At 31.2% G+C, this 13,487-nt stretch overlaps 3 protein-coding genes across 5 annotated transcripts in view; 2 read left to right on the top strand and 1 right to left on the bottom strand.

Annotated features, from left to right (window-relative positions):
• Positions 1-5,864, top strand: part of LOC119836188 (putative tricarboxylate transport protein, mitochondrial) — a 12,562-nt gene extending 6,698 nt beyond the window's left edge. Inside the window, exons 3-5 of the mRNA XM_038361447.1 lie at positions 2,645-2,868; positions 3,563-3,727; positions 4,483-5,864. Of these exons, the coding sequence (XP_038217375.1) occupies positions 2,645-2,868; positions 3,563-3,727; positions 4,483-4,721 (628 nt within the window). The 3' untranslated portion in view covers positions 4,722-5,864. The remainder of the gene's footprint in view (positions 1-2,644; positions 2,869-3,562; positions 3,728-4,482) is intronic.
• Positions 5,865-6,861: 997 nt separating this feature from the next.
• Positions 6,862-11,576, bottom strand: LOC119836302 (aldo-keto reductase AKR2E4-like). Of its 3 annotated transcripts, none has more exons than XM_038361597.1 (7): positions 11,485-11,576; positions 11,213-11,287; positions 10,189-10,362; positions 9,717-9,833; positions 9,032-9,199; positions 7,953-8,156; positions 6,862-7,453 (listed from the first exon to the last, which is right to left on the bottom strand). In XM_038361597.1, exons 1-7 carry the CDS (start codon positions 11,494-11,496, stop codon positions 7,274-7,276), a joined length of 930 nt encoding a protein of 309 aa, XP_038217525.1. In that variant the 5' UTR covers positions 11,497-11,576; the 3' UTR covers positions 6,862-7,273. The 3 variants fall into 3 exon arrangements, with proteins under 3 accessions (XP_038217525.1, XP_038217524.1, XP_038217526.1); XM_038361596.1 differs by having other exon boundaries at positions 11,213-11,296; positions 11,485-11,503; XM_038361598.1 differs by lacking the exon at positions 11,485-11,576 and having other exon boundaries at positions 11,213-11,424.
• Positions 11,577-12,335: 759 nt separating this feature from the next.
• Positions 12,336-13,068, top strand: LOC119836240 (ribonuclease P protein subunit p29). Its single transcript, XM_038361514.1, has one exon. The coding sequence runs from the start codon at positions 12,416-12,418 to the stop codon at positions 13,040-13,042; it is 627 nt and encodes a 208-aa protein (XP_038217442.1). The 5' UTR covers positions 12,336-12,415; the 3' UTR covers positions 13,043-13,068.
• The last annotated feature ends 419 nt before the right edge of the window (positions 13,069-13,487 follow it).

The raw sequence follows: 13,487 nt of genomic DNA, 5'->3' as shown, positions 1-13,487 counted from the left end.
AATACTAACCATACTAACAACCATCATAAAATTGTAATTAGATATAAGTAAGGAATAAATAAAGGCTTATATTATTATATTAATCTCAAGAACTACTGTTCCGATTTGAAAAATTCTTTCAGTGTTAGCTAGCCCATTTATCGAGAAAGGCTATAGGATATAATGTACCACGGGGCGGACCGCTAGTATACCAATATTATAAGAGTAACAATCAATAGAGTTTTTTTTTTTTTTTTTTATGTCATAGCGGGCAGCTGAGCTGGTGGTTCGCCTGATGGTAAGCGATCACCACCGCCCATAAACATTCGCAAAGGTAGTACCTCTGTGAATGCGCTGCCCGCTTTTATGGGGTAAGGGAAAGGGAAAGGATTTTAACGAATGGAAAGAAGGAATGGACTAGGACGGGTGAGGAAAAGGAAATGGGCCTCCGGCTCCCCCACTCACCGTACGAAACACAGTGGTATGCCACTATTTCACGCCGGTTTTCTGTGGGGGTGTGGTACTTCCCCGGTGCGAGCTGGCCCAATTCGTGCCGAAGCGTGCTCGACTCCCACATTAGAGTTTCTTAAATTCACACTAACCTTAAATATATATCATACAAATACATCATTCTACATTACGATACCACATTTGACCTTCAACTTGGAAATTCACATATTACGTAAAATGGTTATCGAAGATTTATTAATTGGTCAGTTTTGTACTTCTTTTACGAGAGCCCAATAATATTGTGCGTAAATTTATTTGTATTATAGGCTTATGTACTTTTGTTGTTTCTTATTTACTTGTGAAAAGATTCAATTATATTCAAACTACTAATAACAAATCTAATGTCACTACAAGGGCTGAAAAGGACATACTTTGATTTCTTAAAAATACGAAACTGACCTATTTCGCTACACTGGATAAATTTTGTTATTAAAAAAATTAGGAAAAGTAATGTATTTTGATATTTAGAAAGAAATGCATAAATTTATCTTATACCTAGACATAGAATTTGCACCTATACGTCCCATACTGCATAACTGAAGCAAAGCCAGTCCATTTATTTATCCATCGAGATTCACTGTCTGGCAAAAACGTGACCTTGGACGCGTTTACAAATGCGAGAAAAATAAGTTTTCGTTAAAATTTCGAATGAAATAGAACCATATCAAACGAAACTAATTATGGCCAGAAATAGATTACTTTTTTATGTACTAAATGTGGTTTGAAAGTTTACCTTTCCTAACAAATTCGACGATATGGGATATTTTTCTGTTATTGTTTATACAAACAGACCAAAAATCATTCAAGAAAATGTTACAAATAATGTCCGAAAAATATCTCGTTCTCTCGTGCAGCACCAATTCAATTCAATCTTGAATCGGCACAGTGAGCATATCACCAAGATGCTTAGGAACTGAATGATAAGGAGTTCATTGAGTCATACGGTCAGCAGATAAGTTCTCAATGACATTCCGGGCGTTTACATCTGCATTAGTTATAAGATTTACCTTTCCAAATAGGGTATAACACTCCCTTCTAATTATCAATACTTTAGTAACAAGAAGGGGGTAGATAACTGTAAAATTTGACATCCTGGTGTAGATTTGTTCCACCATAACTGTTAAATTTTGCCCTAATATAAGATATTTAAAAAAATACACACATATTAGGGCAAAAGTTTTGTCTAATGTCTTAATTATTGTAGGGTTAAGCGTAATAGTATTTTATTATTCTACTAATAAGAATAATATATAATAAAAAATAGTGCGAACACTTGTACAGTTGACAAAGGCTATAATTTTTAATGCTGAAATGAATAAAAAATAGAGACATGAAATTGGACATAAAACCACTTGATGATAGTTTTTATATCATTATTTGTTATACAAGTTTTTGGATTTAATCTTATTTGTTCAGATACGATCGTAAGATATAGTATTGCAGTTACTGCGTCACGCGATAGGTCCGATTACACGTGTCACGAGTATACAATTTTTGGTTAATATGGTATCTGATAATTAATAAATATTATTTATCAGTAATTTGTACTGATTTGGTATCCGAGTTTTAATAAAACGCGATTTCCTCTACAAAGTGATTGCATGTAATAATATACTGCATAATTCATAATTCAAGCAATCGCGATTAAATTTAAGGATTGTATTATATTTAGATTATCTCTACAGTATTGACTGTAGAGCAGATTAGATATCTGAATTGAAGAAATATAATAAATTTGTCTAAGGTTCAGTCTGTACAAGGCTGTAATAAAAAAAAATTTTTAACAAAAATGAAATTATCGACTAGTTGAAAAGGTAGCAAACAACAAAGTTGAAAGCATGGTCCAACAAAAAGCTCAATTTGTTCAAATTAATTTGTTTTCTTTTTAATGTCACGGAAATATTATTTATTTCTATCACAATATCAAAACCGACTAAAGGAATATAGAAATCGAGGTCGAAACACGACAACAAAGTGTTATCGATTGTAATCGAACGTCATCATGCTAATAGTATCGGTTAATATTACATCGATTAGGTTATAGTTGGTAACAATTAATTTGAAATTGTATATGCCACAAAACTGGCAATGACTCGCTCTTAAGTTACCAGGGAAGGGTCAGCAAGAACCTGCATCAAACAAACCCATATTTCAGATTCGGAGTGTTCGAGCAAGCCAAACTGTACATGATCAACGAAAATGGTACTCTGTCAAACTCTGGCAAGCTTATGTGTGGTCTGGCTGCCGGTGTGGCGGAAGCGGTGTTCGCTGTGACCCCCATGGAGACGGTTAAGGTGAAGTTCATCAACGACATGCGGATGGAGAAGCCGAGGTTCAAGGGCTTCTTCCATGGGGTCAGAACTATTGTGAGGGAGGAAGGTGAGGATTAATTTTTTAAACTATCGAATTTCTTGTACTCTTTCGGTTTTATGTGCCTAAGGGACACCGCACGCCATCTATTGAGATGATTAAGAACTGCCGCAACCAATCAACATGAAACATTATATCAATGATTACAATATTTTATCGATGGAACTCGGCTTTTTTTTTTAAATTAGCTTCTTTTTTATCTAATTTCTCCATTATCGGTTTTTTTTTGGACATTAAATGACCTATCTTTGTTATTCGATGGATTGCATAGTTATTGGATTGAGAGACTTTATAGGCGTTAAAATCTGCTCTGGAGAGAGAGTAGAGAGTAGAGAGTAGCCTACTAGTCACGTTTTGTTTTTTTTTTTTTTTTGCTCTGGTATAAAAACTCACGTATATATAAGAGCATATGACTAAGTTACAATTGGCCAGAATACAAAAATACAAAATATGCATGTATGTAGTTTTCTAAACCTCGTTCAATGTAAAATATTTTTCCTGCTTTCGATGTGAATAAGATTTCTTTTTAAATAATAGAGAAAACTTTAATCACGACGGGACGGGATTCGAACCCGCGTCATTTTGCCAAACCGTAGCAACGTCTAGCTTCCAATCTCGTGACCAATTTTTTTTCCTATTCTTTAAAAATTTCTCACTCAAAGCATTTGAATAATAAATAACTACAGAACGTGTTGAATTCCAGGTGTCGGAGGTGTATACAAAGGTGTGACGGCGACCATCATGAAGCAAGGCAGTAACCAAGCCATACGGTTTTTCGTCATGGAGTCGCTGAGAGACTGGTACAAGGGCGGCGATAGGGATAAACACGTGCCGAAATACATTGTGGGATTGTTCGGTGGTATTGCGGGTATGTAAAATGTATATAAATATATATGTATGTTTGGGGAAAAGATGGCCCATAAAATTTAAGCAATAAAGGTCAAAATGACAGCACCTAATAGCGGTACTGTTAAGTCACTGATATTTCTCCATTACAAATAGACTTTTTTTGAGTGGACAAGTCTGGAATAGAAACCCACGGCCCTCAGGGAAGGCGTGGGTTATATCGGATTTCTATCGACCGAAACCCCACGGGAGCTGGTTAGTATACCACGACCAGCACTAGAAGGCCTCACGCTACCACCAGTCTACTGCCCACCAGAGATGTTCGAAGTTATATTAATGTGGAGAGTGATTTAAGAAATAAAATGTTACATAGCAACTGATATTGTTTATTCATCAATTTATGTCAAAAATCAGGCCACGAACGTATCACAGATGTAACATTGTGATAATCCTTTTTTATCTGACAATCATGATATCTGTGAGAGTCAAGTCAAATCTCGAATGGTGGTCTATTTAAAAACATTTTCCCTGCATTTATCTATATTTATTTTTTAAAACTTTACCTGTCCTTTTTTCCTAGAATTATTTAAAATTGAACCAACATTCTCCAATGTATCTACAAAATACGTTCTCCAACGTTTCTACAAAAATAAAAATAAACAAGCAAGCTATAATAATTGATATATCGAAAATTAACTCTCAATTCAATATATAATAAGCCTCTACTAATATGAAAGTGTTCAGTCATGGTTAAAAACCCATTTTTTTTTTATTCAGGAGCCGCATCAGTCTTCGGTAACACGCCAATCGACGTGGTCAAGACCCGCATGCAAGGTCTGGAAGCCGCGAAATACAAGAATACATGGGATTGCTTCATCAAAACGTGGAAACACGAGGGTCCCCTCGCCTTCTACAAAGGCACTGTACCTCGACTGAGCAGAGTTGTGTTCGACGTCGCAATCACATTCACCATATATGACAGCATCATGGATGTCTTTAACTACATGTGGAAGTAACCACAGACTATAGCAGACCATAGAGTAAGACTTGCTTTTTTAAAATGACGTTTCATGTCGAAGGACCTAGTTACCTTATGGTAAGATTCGTTTTGTAAATAGAATTTTTTCTTATAAATTTGGTGTTACGCTATTTCGTAGGAAATGCAATTTTATTGTAAAACAATAATGAAAATGTTGCGAAGTAGAATGTCGCGTTTTTTACTAAAAGTAATATTTGTATTGCGGTATTTAGATGTTAGGTGACATATTGAAATGAAACTGTATTTATTATTATTATTAAAACAGTTTTCAGCCACACTTGGTACAAATAAGCGGAACTAGATTAAGCCTAATATATTTTTGTATTATAAACACGTGATGGCGGTTTTACAGTGGCCGTAAGTGAAGAAACAATCTAAAAACTTTTGCTATGATACATTTTATTTTAATTTATTCTTGCAAAGTACTGTCTTTCAATAATACATTGTTTTACATTTATAAACAATTATGATCAAAAGTGAGGTATCCATGTTACGCTGAGATAACATTTTTATTGTCTGTGCCTCTATTTTGCGGTACAGCCTACACTTTGTACTGCAGTCGTTCCTTTTTTATATTTAATATATTATATACATACTTTTGTATTCGGGTTATTAGCCGCAGGGTTCTTCAAATAATTGCATTTCTTTTCTATGCTTTTTCTATGTTTTCATCGATAGTTATTATTTTATTGTTTAAACAGAAATATTGTAATGTCGGCTGTGTTTTGACGAGGTTTTATAGATTTTATTTATCAGTTTATGTTATTCATATTTTGACTTGTTTCTTTAAGAATCTCTTTCAGTGCTCCTCGGGAGTTTTCATTTCTTGACGAATTTATTTTGTATTTGATTTTATACTGTGTAAAGGAAATATTATTTCTTGTCTGCCTGTCTTCTATGCATTTTGATAATCAATATATTTTAAGATCTCTTAAATCAAAAGTGAAGGAGCATATTCGATAAGGTCATGAAATTCGTGTTTTATGAGTCCCTTTACATACGTTTTGAGAGATCTTAAATAGACATTCCGTTTTTATAAAGTTTATTTATTTATTTTTCTAATTTCTTTTTCGCATTTGATGTTAAATGTTACAATTATTTATTATTTGTTTTGATTTTAATAAATTACCAAATTAAAAAATGTTTTTTTATTAATCTTATACCTTTAAAGGAGCAATTCTTGTATATATAATTGGAATCTCGGAATCGGCTCCAACGATTTTCATGAAATTTAGTATATTATGGTTTCGGGGGCGATAAATCGATCTAGCTAGGAATTTTTTTTAGAAAATGTCATATTCGTGTTTTTTTTTCCTGACATCTATTGGTGAATAATAATACTATTTTGCTTCGTAGATAGCTGGACAACTGAAATAACACATAGGCACTTTTTATACCGATATTCCTACGGGATACGTACTTACGCGGTTTCAACCGCGGGTCACAGCTAGTTTGTAACTATACTCATAATACAATAATGTCAAAGTAACAGACAAAAGTAGTTTGAAAGTGATGTATTAATTTATATATTATCGTTCGTATCAAAGAAATTCTAGAAATTTCCAGTCATATATTCGATAATGGATAATGTATATCGCCACTAGACGTCTTGGTTGAATGCTCATATAATTATAATAAATGTGTCGCATGATATATATTGAGAAAGACATAAAATATAAAAACGAAATAGCAACATAAAATACCTTGAGGTATAATGTTACATTCTAAGAAGAATTCCTTCTACTCTTGCAAATTATTTCAAAATTTCTCATTTATAAAGCATTTCAATGCTACGAAACTAAAAATTAAATACAAAATTATGTTTGTTTGTTTATCTTTCACGTCATAATGGTTTATATAGTATGAAGTTTGTATCTGGAGAAAGTTGAGAGACTAGAGAGTAAAATAGGCTAGGAATTTTTTTACCCGGGAATTTCCCTCGACCGCGCGAGTGGTAAGCTTTATTTTGAACATGGAAAGAAGCTAGTATCTTTATTTTGAACATGATAATTAATGCAAAATGCTTCTCATGATATTAAAACGTTCACAAGCTGAAAATAGGTAAGGTTTCTCATAATTAGAAATGAATGCAACAATTAAAAAAAAATTCATTTATTAAAACAATCAAACAGCTATATATAAAAAATACACATGGTATATTTCTATAAAACTATCACAACATATCACTGATAACGATGTTAGGGGTACAATAAATTAATAATTATACATGTAACATGAGAAAAAATATTGCTTCACATTGAGGCACCATTTTAATTAAGATTTATGTGTTGATAATTATTTAAAATTTATATGTTATGTTGCTCTGGCTTTAAAATCTTTTTGTCACTTATGATTAAAAATTATTTTTATCGTGGGTAAATTAAGTCAATTAGCAATTTAATACCCTTTTAAAATTACATAAAAGTAACCTTGATTATCCCTATAATCCAAAATATTTTAATTAACCTTCACAACTCAGTATTAACGTATTTTTGTTTAATATTAACTATTTTATTTAAAAACACATATTTAAAACGCATAGTTTTTGTATTTCGCAAACGAAGCTCCGGGCACACATCTATGGTCCATATTAAAACTGTCAACCAACGCCATCTCTTGTTTGTTCAGTTCAAAGTCGAAAATATTCAAATTGTCTATGATTCGAGATTTAGTGAATGACTTTGGTAGAACCACAATTTCCCGTTGTACCTGTGAATGAAATGAATGGTAAGAATTATTTACACCAAGTATTTAATTCTATGTTTTTTGTGTCACATTATCTCTCCAAATGAATGTTTTTTCTTTCTTCCTTCATTTATGGAAACTTTTTCAAATATATGACAATGCAAAATAACTAAAACGAGTTTTTTTCATTATCAATATGTTGTATTCTTATAAAAATTTCAAATATATGCATTTTTATTTCATATATTTAAAAATTAAAATTTTATATTTTAGTATACATTATAGGTTTAATTCTACCAAGCAAATTATAAGTTTATTAAAATACTCATAAGTAGTTTCAATTATTAAACTTTATAGTACAAAAATTAATCTTTGCCACAAATTTCATTCAAACTCTTTTAGCTCTTTGTGTGTAAACGAATAACAAAATTACATACATCCATCCTCACAATTTTATTATTAGTAGGAAACAAAGAAGGAATACAGTAGTACAGGACAATTTAAAATTTATATCATAACTTACCAAGTATCTCAAAGCGATCTGTGCCCTAGTTTTGCCATACTTGTCAGCTAAGGCGCCAAGTTTAGGGTCAGATTTTATCATATCTTTGCCCGCGAATTCTGGTCTAGCATCTGATATGAGACCTAGTGGAGTGTAAGCCACGGGTTGTATGGAATTCTTCTTGCAGTAATCAACCAACTTGTGTTGTGTTAAATTCGGATTTATCTGTTAAGTAATAAAAACATGTATATAATTTTATTAGACCGCCTCCTTGGTACAGTGGTTAACGCGTGAGCGTAGAACCGAAGGGTCCTGGGTTCGATTCCCGGTGGGGACGCACAAAAAAAAAAGTTTCGTTCTGGCAGGATACAGAAGGCTGATCACCTACTTGTCCATAAAAAAAATCGATCAGTGAAACAGATGTATATCATCTGCCCCATACCCCAGTAGGGGACACGGGACTTCACTTTATATAATTTTATTATTTTTTAAAATAGTGAATCAAATATTGTAAATGATAAAATATTTTTAACCGACAAAGAAAGATAATATCCAATATTTTTATTTATTTGAAAGATTTTGATCAAAATTCAAATAGTCGTAATTATGAGAAACAAAGTTGTGCATTTTTTTATATTCAAATATTTAACAAATAGTTGCACATATTATACAGAAAATGAGTAAAGCTAACGTCAAATACCTATATTATATTTTAATTCAACACCTTCTGTAATTATAAGAAAAATTTACAAAAAAAAGTTTTCGCAATTAAATGATAATTGGAACCAAATAACTACTTAATATACCTATGACTAAAGTACATGTGGAATTTTTTCAACAATTTCCTCTGAATATACAAATTATTATCAGTAAATGAGTAATTATAATGTAAATCGCTTATAAATGTGACATTAAGATAACTATTTCTTCGTAAATTAATTTTCACAAAAAATTTAACTGCTTTTAAAAAGTTTACTATATATAACATTTTACTTATAAAGCCTCAAGGCATTTTTTTACAGTAAAATTTTAGAGTAAATTTATAAAAACCTATTGACATACTATTAAGAAATGCTTAGAACAAATTTGAAATAATTTACCTCTACTTGATTCACGACGGGTTTGACTTTAGCACTATTCAATATCCTCTGAAGCTGTTCCTCATTGAAATTGGACACTCCAATGGATTTAGTGAGGCCCATGCTGAGAGCTTCTTCCATTCCTCGCCATGTTTCAACATAGTCTATTTCCTGGTCCTCACCTTTAGCCTGATATAAACAGATTAGTAAAAAAAGTTCAACATGATATAGATTTTTTTATGTCATCGTCGGCAATGGAGCCGGTTGAGCGCAAGATCAAATGTATTTATTTATGGAAATTTCCCCCACTCAATGAACGAAACAGTGTGGTACTTTTCCGGTGTGAACTAGCCAAAGTTGTACCGAAGCCTACTCAATTCCCAATAAGATAATCGAATTTCCTTCTAATATTATAAATGCGATAATTTGAGGATGGCTGCATGGATGTATGTATGTTGGTTACCCTTTCACGGGCAAACCATTGAACAGAATTTGATGTTACTTTGCAGTCATGTAGCTTATACACTAGAATACAGAACACATGAGCTACAGAAATACTTGCTTTTTCCCGCGATTAAAACCGCGCGGCAGTAATAGTCCTAATACACACTTAGTGCCCAAAAAAAAGGAATTTTTACTAACACTATCTATAAACACAAATATTATTCACAACTGTATTAGTGAACAACAATTTATTATGACTTACATTAATAGACACAGGCCAATGTATAAGATACAAGTCCACATAGTCCAATTTCAACCTTCTCAGGGATTCTTTTAGTGATGGAGTTACATCATTTTCTGCATGGCAATCATTCCATAACTAAAACAAAACGAGTTATGATTAAAACAATTAGATTTAAACACAATCATATACAAAAATTCGCAAGTTTCTAATGAGTGATACAATAGACTTTGAATATTACTGCCAAAAAATAAGGATTCAATTTTTAGTCTAAATTTTTTGTGCGATTTCTTAATTTTACACAAATAACATGTAAAAGGATGTAAAATGAGGTGAAAAATATATTACACATAATAATTCACCGAGACCTTTCTTTATGTATTTTCGGCGTACAATTGAAACCAAGCATAATAGATGTAGATGCTAGGGTAAATCAGAATTTTGTTTTCTAAGCACTATAAAAATAATAAAATATTTCCATCTCATAACATACTTTAGTGGTCACAAACAATTGATCTCGCGTGACGATTCCCTCCTTTATTTTGTTGTATATCCCTTGGCCAACCTCCTCTTCATTTTTGTAACAACTAGCTGTATCTATATGCTTGTATCCGGCATCTATAGCCCATTCTACCGCTTGTTGATATTCACCAGGTTCTGCTTTTCGCTGCAAATTATTTTAACTACTTTAAAAACTAGTTGTAGTAAGTAATATTAAGCTAATTGGAATTACTTAAATTTTTTTTAGTTTTAAAGGTGTCTCATTGTTTGAGAAGATGTTCATAAAACTTAATTTTATAATACTTTTAAAAATGTATTGTAACGGATACAAAGATAAGTTGACTTGGCTTCAAATTCTGTTGTTATTAGTAAAATACTGTTTTTAAAAATATTCAGATATGAATGTTGTTGTATAATCTAGTTATGTAATTTTTTATGTACCTATCACTTCTCTGGATATTAAGATATACTGGATATAAATACAAAAAAAAATTGTAAAAAATAGCAATGTATCTCTCAACTAGTATAATACGACCTTTAAATGACATTTAAATTTACCAAAGTTTAAAATGTATTCAATAGGAAAAATAGTGATATTACACTAGATATTGAATTGAGAGAGATGTAGGATTAAATAGAATTATGTTATAGCTGTAAAAGAAATGTTTAATTCTTGAGCAGCAACATATGGTTGTTAATTTCACAATTCTAATTTAATGTAGAACATCATGGAGAAAAATGATTAAATTTGTTTAAAATGTTAATATGGATTTATAAATCTATATCTATATAATATCATTAACCTGAAGAATTTGTTCGTTTGAACATGCTAATCTTATGAACTACTAGATTGATTTAAAAAAATCTTTTACCCATATATACGCGATCCCCCGAGTGCTAAAGCATATAAATGTAACACGGGCGGAGCCGGGGCTGAGCGCAAGTCACTTAGAATGTTGTGGGCAGGGTTAAATTATTTTTATATGTTATGATACGAATAAAAAAATAATATTTACCGCATAAGTTCCCAGTCCAACCATTGGCATTTCTAAGCCATTGTTTAATTTAACAATTGGAGCTTTTAAAGCCATCTGTAACAACTACTTTTAACTTTATAATTTATAACTGGGAAACTAAAAAAAACAGTGTTCCTTTTATAGAGAACGAATAAACTATGAAATAAAGTAATATTTAAAAGTTCTTATATAGCTTCAAGATAAATTTATTAGCGCAAACTTAATTCAAAACGTATTTAAATGAATATTGAATAATGATAAGACAAAATAACCTTTACTATCATTGAATTATTTTTGTAAATAAGCAATTTCAAATTGGTTCTGTTTTGAGTTTGTGCCACGAAAGAAGTCCATAAAAAAGTAGTACAAGTCACGGCGAGGGTATGAAGCCAGTATATCAATGTATAATCTATGGTATGAACAACATTTATCAACGGTATAAAATCACGCGATTTTTTTATGTAACTACGAAATTATAGACGAGCTATAAGCATAATTTATCAAATGCAACCTTGCGCTTGTTGCTTAAAGTTGTTTTCATACAGCCACGTGTCGACGTGAGTAACACGATATTTCTCTCATTTATACAGACGTTTTTGAAACGTTGAGTGTGCATGTTGAGTTATTCTTATATATCAATCATTGCTAATTTGTATCGAAAGTAAACATTACGTAGTAATTTGCAAGGTTTAGATGCCATTCTTATACAAAATAATCCAAAAAAATAAAGTTATGAAATGAAGAAAAGCGGCACGTCTCTATTTAATAAAAATATTAGATATTGAAATAGTGATTTAATGGTTTAAGATGAAACTACATAGAAACAAAACAAACAGTTATAATAAATTAATTGGTCGATTTAAAATATAATTTGAAAGATAATTAAAAGTTATATTTATGTGAATTTTTTTACCACTCTAGGTACATAATATAAAATCTAGTGACTAGATTTTTTGTCGACAGTTGTCATTGGTTGTCAATTGTCCCGTGTGACATCAACTGACTGACAGGTCAACACGTGAGACTGGTATTTATTGTTATTTGTCATCTTTTAAAAATCAGAGTACATATTTTAATCCAATTAATTAAAAGGTGTTTGAATTTTACGAAAATTTTTTTTTGAACGAACGCAGCAAGTGAAATTCTTGAATCAGTGTCAAATTAATTATTTTATAAACAATTCGTCGAAAACTACAAACAGAAATGAATGAAGTGGTCAACAATGAAGCATTTCGCAGTGTTGTTAATTTTTTAGAATCAAATGTACCAAGATCCGATGTAGCCAATATTAAAAATGAGCTAAAAAAAGATTTCGTACTAGGAAAATCTAAAAGTAAAGTCAAGAAGCAGAAAGTGAAAAAACGCCGCAATAATCTGTTGTCACGTAAAGAAAAAAAGAAATTGGGTTTTTATTCTTTTCCACGTAATAGTATAAAATATAAGGATATAGAGTCCATCAAAGAAATATGGATCGATTATATTTCCGAAATGTTGGAATTAGATAAATCAGTTCCTGATCCAACAAGTAAAAGATGGGATCATTTTACGCAGACCCTCTATAAAGCAGATTTTAATGGGAGCTTGCTGGAAGTAGTGCGTTCGAAATGCCCGAGTTATGTTGGTAAAAAGGGTATATGTATTATGGATACAAAGAATACTCTTAAAATTGTCTCTAAAGATGATATAATAACAACCATACCAAAAAAGGAAAGTGTATTTGATATGTACATTAGAAATGTTAAGCTCACTCTTTTTGGTAAACATTTATGTATAAGACCAGCTGAACGATCAAATAAAAAATTTAAGAATAACTTTCATCCAGATTTATAGTATTTAAAATAATGCATTTCTATAAATATGTTGTTTATTTTATTTCAGAATTGTCCCGCATACTCTACTTTCTTAGTGTGTAATTTATTTTTATATTTTTCATACACACATTTGATAAAATTTGCTTAAGCTAATATATACAATATCGCTTGTTAAGTAACATTTGGTATTTAAAAATTTTATTGATCTGTTATCTTTGCTGAACTAAATTATTTAAAAAATGCCTGAAATGAGCCCACCATCAATTTCTATTTTTCTATTTACATCAACCAAATCAAACATATATGCAAGCTACAAGTATGCTTGCTGTGGTCATATAAACATTTAGTACTTGTCAGGACATTATGTGACTCACATAATAAGTGATATTCTAACACTACACTAGACATTTGAAAAAAACTTTAAAATGTGGAACTACTTTAAAATACAGTTATATTTGGTGATT

The sequence above is a fragment of the Zerene cesonia genome, chromosome 23 (assembly GCF_012273895.1).
Source record: "Zerene cesonia ecotype Mississippi chromosome 23, Zerene_cesonia_1.1, whole genome shotgun sequence".
In the NCBI taxonomy this organism is placed as follows: domain Eukaryota; kingdom Metazoa; phylum Arthropoda; class Insecta; order Lepidoptera; family Pieridae; genus Zerene; species Zerene cesonia.
This window is presented reverse-complemented; position numbering and strand designations above follow the sequence as displayed.

What these genes read in the sequence shown, in the direction of transcription:
- LOC119836302 (XM_038361596.1), bottom strand. An exon ending in AATTGTTTGTGACCACTAAA is followed by an intron (nt 9,834 to 10,188) that starts GTATGTTATGAG and finishes GTTTTGTTTTAG; the next exon opens with TTATGGAATGATTGCCATGC. An exon ending in AGATCGCTTTGAGATACTTG is followed by an intron (nt 7,454 to 7,952) that starts GTAAGTTATGAT and finishes TTTCATTCACAG; the next exon opens with GTACAACGGGAAATTGTGGT.
- LOC119836240 (XM_038361514.1), top strand. Translation starts at nt 12,416, where the DNA reads ATGAATGAAGTGGTCAACAATGAAGCATTTCGCAGTGTTGTTAATTTT.